General features: G+C 40.1%; 1 protein-coding gene across 1 annotated transcript in view; it reads right to left on the reverse strand.

The window, feature by feature from the left end:
* Window positions 1-13157, reverse strand: part of LOC130167817 (olfactory receptor 11A1-like) — a 55382-nt gene that overhangs the window by 19835 nt on the left and 22390 nt on the right. The window contains exon 2 of the mRNA XM_056374316.1: window positions 9363-10066. Within this exon, the coding sequence (XP_056230291.1) occupies window positions 9363-9531 (169 nt within the window). The 5' untranslated portion in view covers window positions 9532-10066. The remainder of the gene's footprint in view (window positions 1-9362; window positions 10067-13157) is intronic.

Here is a 13157-nt window from a genome sequence, read left to right on the forward strand (position 1 = left end):
AAACTTTGAACCTTGGGATTCTGTAGACCATGCACAAAAACCTATATAACACACTATAAGAAAGAGAAAACTCAGAAAAGCATAATAGGTCCCCTTTAAGCCTAAGGCTAAGTCTGAACCACTCAAACACAGTCAGAGACTTGTCCTGAAGCTCCGGTGTTGTCTTGGCTGTATGCTTTGAGTCATCATTGTGCTGTCACCCCCGTCTCAGTTTGCGTGCACTCTATAGCAGGTTTGACATTTGCAAACATTTCGAGAGAGTAGAGTAGATTGGGCAAAATAGCAGTTTCAATCGAGTGGCAACCTCCAAGGCTGAAAAATGAAGCCAGCACAGAGGAACCAAAAACTGCAGTTCTTTGAATGGCCTCTTGTCTTGACAGTCAATCCCCATAGACCCCCATGTTAAAAAAAACAGTATATAGCTAATTTCCTTCTTCATGACAACTGTGCGGGGATGAATTTTCATATAACTCACTCCTGTAAATTTTAATAAGGCTTAAGAGACAGAAGAAGAGGTTGCGTTTGTCTTTGCACCATGTGACAGAGTTCTCCGTCAGTCTTCTGTACTTCTCTGTAAAAATGGGTTGTAACTGAAGACAGTATGTTTCTCACTGGATGAAGCTGGAGTCTCCTGTTATATCTCTACCATTATCAAGCTGGTTCTCATCCTCTGACTCTGAACTGGCAGTGCTGGCTGCTCTATCCTGCTCTATTATGCCAATTTATATCTTACTCAATACATTTATTTCTTTATGCATGAATGAATAGGGCATGCAAACATTTTTTTAGGCCTACAAAGTTGGACAAGACAGATTTATGTAGCTAGCATTAGCATCATTGGGTTTAACAAACAATGACGACTGGTTTTTTAGGACTTTTTGGTTTTCTACAGCTCATTTTTTATCCACTGTCACAGTATGTTTATCAATAAGTGTAATGGTGTAAAGTGTACAGTGAAAGTTAGGTTTACTAACCAAAGAGTTAAATCTATATCCCACCTCTGACTGGGCAGATCCATTCCCTGGACCCGCCAGTGGCACCAATTGGAAAATCGTTTATCATTAACGGTGGTTCCTTGTGGGGAGGGAGGGGAGGGCTGTTCAGGCATATTGTCTGTTGAGTCAGCCTTTGTACTGTACATGTTATAAAACCAATAAAGATAATGTTTTTTAAAAAAAAAAAACAAAAAAAAACAGTGGTTCCTCTGATAATTAGTTCAGTTGTTGGTGTGGGCATCCACTGACTTGAAACATTTAAAAGAAGCAAAGGCAGAGTTACAGTTCAATTAGGAAGCAGTCACAGTATCATTATCACAATGATGTCAGAAAATGTTTAAAGTGTCTTGCCTAACCATTATGTTGATTTAAAATAAGAGAGTGGTAAGTTTGAGCTGTCTGTCATATGTTTCCTTACTAATTTCTTGACTGTGAGTGGATTGAATACTGTTTGTGCTGATGCTTTAGCTGCACTCTGTGGTAAATGTTAAAGTTTAAAGTAGTTGCACATTTACACAACTATAACACAATGTTACATTAGTATTATACTCAGTTCAGTCTGTGCACAGTGTTACTGTGATTTAAATCAATATTAGGATCATGATGAACTCTACACAGGTTTCATATTTCACACTTGATGCCTACTTTGACACAGAGATTTTTAAATACTTTTTTTTCATATTTATTATGTGTTTTTATATTGTAATAATCTGTGCCAATGTTCTGCTGATTGTGGTTATCTGTCTGAACAGAAGCTTACATGAACCCATGTACCTGTTTCTGTGCAGCCTGTTTGTAAATGAACTGTATGGTAGCACAGGGTTGTTTCCATTCCTGCTGGTTCAGATCCTCTCTGACATTCACACTGTTTCTGTGCCTTTTTGTTTCCTGCAGATTTTCTGTTTGTACTCTTATGGAAGTGTAGAGTTTACGAACTTAGCCATCATGTCTTATGACAGATACCTGGCTATCTGTTATCCTTTACAGTATAATGCACATATGACATCTAATAAGGTTGCCTTACTTATTGCTGTTATGTGGTTACCTCCTTTTCTAGCTGTTTTTGTCACAACATCTTTGAGTGCCTCTTTACAGCTGTGTGGGAACATCATTAATAAAGTTTACTGTGACAACTACTCAGTCATCAAACTGGCCTGTTATGGTACCAGAGCCAATAACATCTATGAACTCATTGCTGCTTCTCTCACAGTCTGTATTCCTGTATCTGTAATACTTTACACTTACATGAAGATTCTTAAAGTGTGTTTTTCTGGTTGTAAACAGACCAGACAGAAAGCTGTCAGAACCTGCACACCTCACCTTGCTTCTCTCCTAAACTTTTCTTTTGGGGTTTTCTTTGAAATATTACAGAGCAGGTTTGATATGAGCAGTTTACCTAACATGCTGCGAATATTTTTATCATTGTACTTTCTAACATGCCAGCCGCTCTTCAACCCTGTCATGTATGGCCTGAACATGTCCAAAATACGCCTTATATGTAAAAGTCTGCTTTCACGTTCCATGAGGAAGTGTAGATCATCTAACACATTTGTACACCTTGAATAACAAGAAAAACAATAAATGTATGCACTAACTACTTTATTGTCCATAATATTAATTTCTTCAGTTAACATATTTTATCTAAAGGTGACAAAGTTATCATCCAAATTTTTACAAAATTTTTATTTTTATCTGTCTGATGACAGACCTACTACTGATACACAATTTTATTTCTATTCAGTGAAAGGCAACTTTCATTTATTTGTTCTATTTTCACATTGTTATGTTTTAATCTTGTATATGAAGCAATGGCATGTGACCAAAAATCCTGCACAATATATGACCACTCTATCCTTATACTATAATTTGAATAAGGAAAAAGTCCTTTTAACACAAAAAATGAGAAACACAAGGAAAAGCACAGGGGAAGAATTCTTCTTCCAGAACAGAAGAAGGTTTCTACCTTACAGAGTAGAAAGCTGGGCCAGTAGGAGCAATGTTAAGCGTATGAGATGTATGAGGTACTATATAGTCAGTGTATTATGTGCATTAGGTCCGGCTCCCAGTTTGGAGAAGCAGGGAGGAGTTCTTCAATGTACTGCTGTGGACAGGGAGAGCAGAAAACCCCATCTTTAGAACCAGTTTTCATAAACTGGGGTCAAATGCGTTTGCATGTTGCCCAATTGGTGATGCACTCAACCATTAGATTTAGCCTTGCAAGTGCTTGGCTCACAACGCTCTGGCCCCATGTCATCCATTTGGGTTTGGCTCCATTAGTGTAGGCCTGGCTTCCATGTTCAAGCAAGAAATCTCCTTTCCCAGAACTTGCCCTAGGAGAGAGATCTTTGGTGAATCTACCAACCTGAGTGTTAATGAGGTTTTTGCCCCAATTATCCAGGATCACAGGAGGAGTGAGGTTCAAATAATGAATCAATATAATAATGTTGTTCAGAATCAGCTTCTCATGATCTCATGAATACAGAGCATTTTGTGATTACTTAAAACCCAGTGGCTGAGTGTTGGTAAATGCTTGTAAAAATGCTAAGCTAACATCAACCAAGACAGCAAAAAATGCACAGTTACCCCCAACAACAACTTTATCCAACAAGCTAATTAATTACCTTAAGATGTTGATGAAGTTGTTGATGATGCCTCACTTAATGTTTTGTTGTCAAGGGAGGGCTCAATTTCTTTGGCGCAGGCATGCTAACATTAGCTGCAGCTGCTGCGGGGGACTTAGTTTATTTCAGGCTATCAAACACAGTACACTCATCAGCTTTCTGATGTATTTTGTGTGTCTGGGTGTTTGCTCAGATTAGACGTGTTGTCCAGTGATCACAAATACTGCAGGGAGTGGTATCTACATCTTTCAAAAAGTGTAACCACACTTACGACCACTTTTGGCTCACCATTGCCTTCACCTCTCTCTCTATTCTCCTTTAATCTCTCACCCAGATGTGCACCCAGGTACAAAAATTTAGCACCATCCATTAATCTAGCCATGGCTGGTGGACATGAAGAGAGTGCTTCAAAAGATTTGAATTTCAATTTGAGATCAGATTGAAGTGGGTTGTTAATTAAGGCATCAACCTCATCTTGCTTAGCACGTGGAGTTGCCTTGGTACAGGCTTCAGTCATATCAAGACCATGCTCCAGAGTGAAATCATTGACCAGCACTGCTTTGGAAGGCAGTGCTCTGATATTGATTTTCCCATTGAGTGTTTATGATGATGCAGCTTTGAGGAAGAGACCATTATCTATGGCAATCATTTATTATATGGTTTTTGGAATAAGATACTAAAAGTTTGTGGTAGAAAAATTTTGGTAACATGAAAGGTAAATAATCAGTGTTGAAAATTACACACTCAGACTTGCTGCTGGGTTAACATTATCTTGTGGCTTCCCCAGTCTCCAGGACACCTTTGGGATGTGATAGAACGTGCAGTGAACGAATGTGCAGCTGACAATTCAGCAGAATGATGTGATGCATCATGTCAACATGGTGCAGAGTCTCAGAGGAAAGTTTCAACATCTGCTGGAAGAACTGAGGAACTACCCAGTGTTAGTGTGGGGTTCCTAATAAAGTGCTCACTGAGTGTATAGCCACAATGTGGGTCTTTCTAAACTATGTCCAATCCATTCAGTTCACCAAAACTGGATTCCAGTCAAGTTATATTTAGTGTAGATTGATAGGAAAAATAGAAATCTTATCAATTCAACATTAAATTGAAGGGGTGAATATTTTAAGAGTACTTGTCTGTAATGTTAGCTAACTTTAAATTACATTTTTCAGGGCGTCGAGTGGTGCAGTGGCAAAGAGGCTACAGTCCTCACTGCAGTCGCCCCCGGTTTGAATCCCGCATTGGATGGCCCTTTACTGCATGTCATTCTCCCTCTCTCTGCCTCCCCACTTCCTGTCTCTCTCTACTGTGCTATCAAATAAAGGCATAAAAAGCCCCAAAAATATATACTTTAAAAATTACACTTTTCTGTTACACAGTTTCACAATACATTATACTATCAGCATTACCTAAACCTGTTGAAATGAGGTAAACAACAACACTGCAGCACATGAACAGGTCAGAACAAATCAATGTGGATCTTGATTCTTCATTGGGGCCGATGGATCCAGTGGATGAGATCAGTTTTAACCTCATGTTGCTTGTGTGAAGCTGGTGAATTTAGAGTCATTAAATTTCATGGTTACAAACTGCAACTAAATCATTTGTATTTATTATGTTATCTTACTTTTATTTATTTGTGTTTGTGTTTTTTGGTGACCTTTGAAGTCAAGTAAATTTTTATTTGTATAGCGCCAATTCACAACATAAGTTATCTCAAGGCACTTTCCAAATAGAGCAGGTCTAGACCTTCTCTTTATAATATTATTTACAGAGACCCAACAATTCCCACCAAGAGCAGCACTAGGCGACAGTGGCAAGGAAAGACTTCAAGCAGAACTGGACTCAGGGTGGGCGGGGCCATCTGCCTCGACCGGTTGGGTTGGAGAGATAGAGAGAGCGAGAGAGAGAGCAAGAGATAACACAGAGGAAAATAACAAGAACGTGCAATGATAGCAATATTAATAATAGTGATAGTAGTGGCAGTAACTGCAATAGTAATGTAATGGCAACTGTAGTGCTCCTACTGATAAAAATAGTAATGACAGGTAATAACATTTTTTTTAAGGTAAACACAAGAAACTTGTGCTACAGAAAATGGACCAGACTAAGTGAATAGCTCCCTAAGCTTAACATCCTAAGTCCTATGATAACTATTAATTTAGCTATACAGACTAATGAGCAGTGATAACTAACATGTCTTTGTGGTCATCAGGTGGGAACCTCCTTTCACCAGTGTTTCGTCTTGTTGGTCCCACGACACCTCCAGGAGGCTAGACAGTGATCACTGGCATCCCAGAGTCACTCCCCTAATGCCAGCCATCACCTCTCCTCACACCACAACTATTTTCTCCTTTATCTTGCCTATGCTACCACAAACACGATATCATCAACTAGGACAAAACACACTAGCAGATTCAGCAAACAAAAACTCCCCTAAACAGTTCTGTTCTGTAGGACTAGATTTTTTTTTTTTGGAAAGTGGCGGCCATTTTGAATGAGGGAGGTAGAGTCAGGGAGAGATGCCTTGTTGAGCTAAACTCTCCCCCGCCGGATCAGGCTGTGCTCTACCTCCCCCTAAACTCTCCCCCGCCGGATCAGGCTGTGCTCTACCTCCCCCTACTCCCCCACTCTCCAAGACAGTACTACTCACCTAAAACAAACAAACTCACCTAAGTTTCTTGTGTTTACCTTAAAATTCTACAGCTGCAATTCTGGAGGCAGGAGGACCTGCAGAGAGTAACAGGAAGGAGATGGAGAAGGAGAAGGGAGAGAGAGGCACACAGCCTGGGCGCTCATGTGCTTGAGGGAAAAAACAAATGGTAAAAATGATGCAGTAATATTCAGGAAGTTTACAGTGATCTCGTCAGCAGGACAACCTGGACTGTACTGTACTGAGTCTACTGGTTTATTGAGACTTAGGCCCACCTGCCAGTGGTAGGATGGCAACACGTACAGAGCCTGAGTTTGTAAAAGAATAAGAAGCTAACTTAAAGTCATAAAAATAGCTTTTAAGTTTAGATTTGAAAGTCTGAACGGAGTCAGACAGCCTGATATCAGCAGGGAGGTTGTTCAAGAGCAGAGGGGCCCGATAGGAAAAGGCTCTGCAGCCAGCAGACAACTTTTTAACTCTTGGAACAGACAGGAGCCCTAAACTCTGGGAACGGAGAGCACAAGATGGAGTATAAGGTTTAAGCAGATCAGACAGGTATGAAGGAGCAAGTCCATTTAGAACCTTATATGCCATCAAAAGCACCTTAAAGTCTGATCTGATATGGATAGGAAGCCAATGAAGTGAGGCTAAAATTGGTGTAATATGGTCAAATTTTCTGGATTTAGTAACAATTCTATCTGTGAGCACATGGCAGGCCAGAAAATAAAACATTAGAATAATCAAGTCTTGATTAAACAAAAGCATGAATTAAGATTTCAGCATCAATCTTAGACAGAAAAGACAGAATCCTAGCTATATTATGTAGATGAAAAAAGGCAGTCTTGGTGATATCTTTAATGTGCTGATCAAAGGAGAGGGAAAAATCGAAAGTGACACCCAGATTTTTGGCTGTCAGACTATGAGGAATCACGCAGTTATCAAGAGTTGTTGTTACTTGATCAAACTGATGTCTGTGTCAGGTCGGGCCAACTACCAGCATCTCGGTTTTGTCTGAAATAGACATCCAGCTTTTCACAGCAGACAAACAGACCTCTAAATTTGTAATCTGAGAGGAATCATCAGCCTTTATAGGCACATACAGCTAAGTATCATCAGCATAACAATGGAAATTAATTCCATGACTGCGAATAATTTGACCAAGAGGTGAAATATAGAGAGGGAAAAGCAGAGGACCAAGAACAGAGCCCTGGGGTACTCCATATCTCACAGCAGAGTATGTCGATATAGTGTTATTATAGGAGACGCACTGTCAGATAAGTAGAAGTTTAACCAGGTGAGGGCCAGGCCAGAAACACAGAATTGGCTTTCAAATCGGCCTAAAAGAACACAATGATCTATAGTATCAAAAACTGCCCTGAGATCCAGCAAAAGGAGCATTGATACATATAAAAGACAAACACAAATCAAATTGACAAACATTTGGAAATTCACATTTATACAATTTAACAACAATAACTAAATAAATACATTTGTGGCTCATTTGTTGTTGGTCTTCTTTAAGACAAAACACAGTTTACTTCAGACACCATTGTGTTTACAAGGCAACAGCATCCATGTTTAGTTTTTTCCTGTTACTCAAGCTAAATAATTAAGTCAGATGATGTACATTCAAGAGCAAAGTAGATGTTTACATATGTTGAGGATTTTGGATGAGCCAGGTAGTTACATGAGTATTATGTTCTTTGATTTTTCAAGTGCATTTAACACCATCCAACCCCCCATTCTAAAAGACAAGCTGGAAGGGATGGGGGTGGATCCTTGCTTCACATCCTGGATTGTGGATTACCTGACAAGACGACCACAGTATGTCAGGCTGGGTAACTGTGTCTCAGGGACAGTGATGAGCAGCACTGGGCCCCACAGGGGACTCTTCTGATAGAGGTGGAGGCCATCTTGGACAATAGCAACCATCCTCTCCACAACATTCTGGCAGGAGAGAGGAGCAGCTACAGCAACAAATGTCTCATGTCATCGAACCTGGTTGTAGTTGACAGGGACATTAGAAAAAGCTAATCACCCACCATTAAGTCCCCTCTTATGATTAAGGAAGAAGCCATTGTTATGATCCAACCAGTCTCCAAGCAGCAAGTACATCTCTATGCTTGGTCAGAAGGACAGCATTAAACCCCAAAGATGTCCTTCCCTCCGAGGATAATGTGGGTGTCTTTGTGGATCTGTTTGTGGAGACCTGTTTGGAGATTTCAACACAAGGTGAATGGACCTCAATTCTGACAGTAATTGTCAGGGTGCAGGTCTGAGTATGAACACTGATGAAGGTCGTTACAGAGCATTCAAGAAGTCTTGTTGCAGTTTTATGTCAAAATAAAAAAAAAAAAAATTCCCCTCATCAATCTACACTCAGCACACCATAACACCACCATTTTTGCAAATTTAAAAAAAAGTACAACTCAAATATCACATTGAGAGAAGTATTCAGACACTTTGACTATTGAAATTTAGCTCAAGTTCCTCCGTTTCTCTGGATCATCTCTGAGATGTTTCTACACCTTGATTGTAGTCCACCTGTGGTAAACTCAGCTAATTGGACATGATCTAGAAATATACACCCCCCCCCCCCACACACACACACACACACATGCCTTGAAGTTTTTCTCAAAGCTCACACTTACAAACAGCCACAACCAACTGCTATCAAGTGTGTCAAAACACCTTGTTGCTTGGGACCGCGTATATAACAGTACATTCAGCTGGTGGAAAGTGGTAGTACCTGGAAACTTTAGGAAAAAAAGGCTGTAACCGCCCAAATGGAAGTTAGGATTCTTGAAGTACATTATTTTTATAAATCTAACTTGTAAATTAAAAAAGAGGCCTACCACTGCTTTCATATTAAAAAACATTTACTGCGAAGCACATGCTGGAAGACTGAGCAGGAGCTTAACCTATTGAAGTTACCTCATGATAATAAGGATGGTACTGGGGCCAATACAGATCCAACAGATTTAATTGGTGAATTCCTACTTTTTTCCCAAAGCAGCCGGAATGGAAACAACCCTGTACTACCATACAGTTCATTTACAAACAGGCTGCACAGAAACAGGTACATGGGTTCATGTAAGCTTCTGTTCAGACAGATAACCACAATCAGCAGAACATTGGCACAGATAATCAGAAGATATAAAGATGTGAGAATCATAAAAAACAAGTATTTGAAATGTCTGGTATCAAAGTACGCAGCAAGAGTGAAGTAAGAAACCTGTGTAGAGTTTATCATGATCCTCATTTTGGTTCAAACAATCATAACAGTGGTCAGAGTATGAAATAATGGGTATGTCACATTTTGCATAGATTTGCATAAGGTTAACTGGTTAAAACATTTATGAGAACAATACATCAAGCACACATGAACAATATGCGGTTTACTTACTTGAAAAGAAATTAATCATCCAGTAAAAACAGACTAATGTTAAATTACAGAACACAGTTTGTTAAATTGTGTGAATCATTCCATCTTAGCTAAAACTCAATCATGAAAATGAAATTTATTATGAACAGAAGGATTTTGGCCCTTACACGCCGGCAGGAAGTGGATCACTATGAACAAGATCCATAGGTTTAAGGTACTTCCAATAAGAGGAATCTTCCCCCGGAGTCTAGACACTGGTGGTGGTGATAAGGAATGGAGTTCAGCGAATGGGAACGTCTTAATGAGGGAACTTCTGATTGGATGGTTTGATTGGAGATGGTCTGGCGTCCATGGTTGAGGTGGAGAAGGGGTGGAGGTGGGTCGCAGATTATTCGCAGTGCTGAAATGACAGCTGAATGACGGCAGAGAGAGAGACAATTTTAAAGTTTGACAGTTTACAAGGTCCTTCCAGTAAGAGGAATCTTCCCCCCAAAATAGAAGGTATACCATACCTGACTGTGCAGAGAACAACATTTATAAACATGTTAACAGTTATGTATTGCACGGTGATCAGGGAATGAAACCAAATGCCAGGGAATAAGGCCAGTTATAAAGGAGGACCTAATGATGATGTGAGGGACAAAGAACAAAATGTGGGAGATAACAGAGTGTTGCAGTGTTGAGTGATGCAGGGGAAAATGGCAAATATTGATGCAGGGGAGAAAAACCCAGCAGTGTTGCGAGGGAGAATGATGAGCAATGATGCAGGGGAAATAACGAATTTCCTTAACAATAGAGGGGAATTGGCCAATGATGCAGGGGTATAGCCATAGCAATGATGCAGGGAATTTGGCTAATAATGCAGGGGTTTAGCCATAATAATGATGCAGCAAAATAATAGCTATGATGCAGGAAATGAATTCTTGATGGAGGTGAAATGCTAATAAACATGCGATAGAATAATGACTTACGATGCAGGGAACAAAGGCAACGATGATACAAGGACAAATAGCCAAATGATACAGAGGAACAGAAAGCATGATCATAAGAGGATGAGAACAGAAACACCACCAGGATATGCATGACTACATGATGATCAGGGTTTAAGAGACCTTTGAGCAGCTAGTACTGAGGCGGAGTCAGGTCATGTGTAGGTGGAGTAGGCAGAAGACCAGCAGCCCTGCTGCTGAAGACAGGCTGAAGAAATTCCTTGCATTGCGGCAGAGCTGGCTGCCCCTATTCTACATGAATGACCTGAGTGATACTGAGGTGATACATTACATTTAAGGAGAACTTTGTTAAAATGATAAGTAAAACAGAACTTTGACATGGGATTATTGCCTGGGGTTATAAAAAGAGGCGATGGTGAATTAGTGGAGGATCTGAGGCAAATATAATTTACCATGGTTTTAAAAGGACAAAAGGGGGACTTGATGTGAGCTTTATTAATAGAACAAGGCCCCTTTGCTTTAGAATGCTTAAGCAATAAGCCATAGTCACTAGGGTGAAACACTAAGTCAGAAAAAGAAATATCTCTATCAGGATTGAATAAATTAGATGGGGTAGTGAATTCTCCAATTCTTAGAAACCCATAAAATGTATATATGTAAAAATATAAGGGGAAAACAGACACTAGTGAAGGACAGAAATCATCTTATGCAGAATAGACAATGTGATGGGGTGTCTAATATCAGGAAAAGAAGGGAAGCATTTGGAAATACCTTTCAGTAGTAATAAAAGAAAAAAAACACGGGATCAAAACACCTAACATTAAACTGGATCCCAGCAAGCCACGAATGTATTGAGGCTTGAAATGGCGAACATTGGTGCAATAGCAGATGAAGGCAAAAATGGGGTCAATAAGTACAGGTTTGGAGGAATGTTAATTAAATGACAAAATAAAGCAAAAGTGACCCAAGCAAAATCATATAATTTTAAAGTGGAAGCTGCTAAACCTTTTCTCATGTAAAACCTGGCTGATCTGTATACTTTTCACATGGCTCCCTGCCTAATACACAGCTAGAAGGTTGAGAGGAGGGACAGGCATAGGAATTGGACTGGCATCTGGACAAAGACTCCCGAAGACCTTAAAATTGTAGTGAGATAATCAGTCACTTTATATGATGACTGACCTGTGACCCTGCCTCCGGGGGGGGGGGGGTCACGACCTCTCCCCAGTGACACCTGATTGTTTGGAGTGGGGACTCAAGGCAGGACTCAGATGCAGAGAATATGAAAACAATAGGCTTTATTGAAAACACCGGTGACCTCAGACAGAGTGAAAAATAAATGGCTATGAAAAAACTAGTCCTAACCTGACTCCCGGAGGAAGTCACTAAATTCTAAAGTCTAAGAGAAAACAAAATCACTCCAGGAGGAAAAAAGCTCTAATCAAAAAAAACAAAAGGTAAACACAAAAAGCTCCGTAAGGAGGAAAAACCTGAGTTAATAAAATAATAAACCAAAATAATCAACTCACGCCACTAAGCGGAAGATCTAGGATAATCTATGAAAAATTACACAAAATAAAAATCACTCTTCACAAGGAACAATCGGCTTACTTTGAATAACACAAGGGCTGTGGGCATGGACAAAGGCTCGGGTGCAGGTCAACGACAAAGACACTCTGGCACAAGACAAGGGGAACACAGACTATTTAAACACATGGAGGGAAATAGGGCACAGGTGGAAACACTTGGGGCAATCAGACTGAGACACATGAGGAAGGGCAAGTGACCTGAAACGAGAGGAGAGTTACTTTTCAAAATAAAACAGGAAATGACAGGACAAAACAAAACCAGGACAAGACAACCTCACCACGGTGTGACACCGTCCTGGTTGATGGCCTGGCTCTCACACCTGATCCTCATCTGTAATCAGCACACCTGGCCTCCATCAACCAATCAGCTCTGCAGTATATAAAGCCAACCCTGACATCCAGTCCCTGCCGGATCATTGTGCTTCACTTGGTTTGTTTGAGACATGTATTCTGCCCTAAACTCTTTGATGGACTGTGTTCTTTCTGCTTCCAAGATCTCCTCTAGCCAGCCAGCCAGCCAGCCAGCCAGCCAGCCCTTGTTACTGCCCAAGCCCACCGGTGAGCCCACTTCCCCCCCGACTTCCACCAGTGACAGTTCCCTTACCTTTTTGTTAAAATAAAATACTCGTTTTTGGACTAACCAGCGCCTCCTGTGTCTGCATTTGGGTTCAGCCCTGATCTGTGACAATTTCTTTGAAATAGTGCAGAGCAGGGTTAATTTAAACAGTGCACCGAATATATTGCACATCTTTTTTATCATTATATTTTCTCACATGCCAGCTACTTTTTAACTCAAATGTATGGATTAACACTGTCTAAAATCATTTTAGTATAAGCAAAAGCAATTGGATGTACGTTTATTGTACCAGATACAGCTAAAAGCTAATTTCAATCTGTAATCCTTGAAGAAGTCATCAGTGATGCACAGGTTCACAAAGTAAACAGCCTTAGTCAATTTCTTTGT

Source organism: Seriola aureovittata, chromosome 4 (assembly GCF_021018895.1).
Source record: "Seriola aureovittata isolate HTS-2021-v1 ecotype China chromosome 4, ASM2101889v1, whole genome shotgun sequence".
Taxonomy (NCBI): Eukaryota; Metazoa; Chordata; class Actinopteri; order Carangiformes; family Carangidae; genus Seriola; species Seriola aureovittata.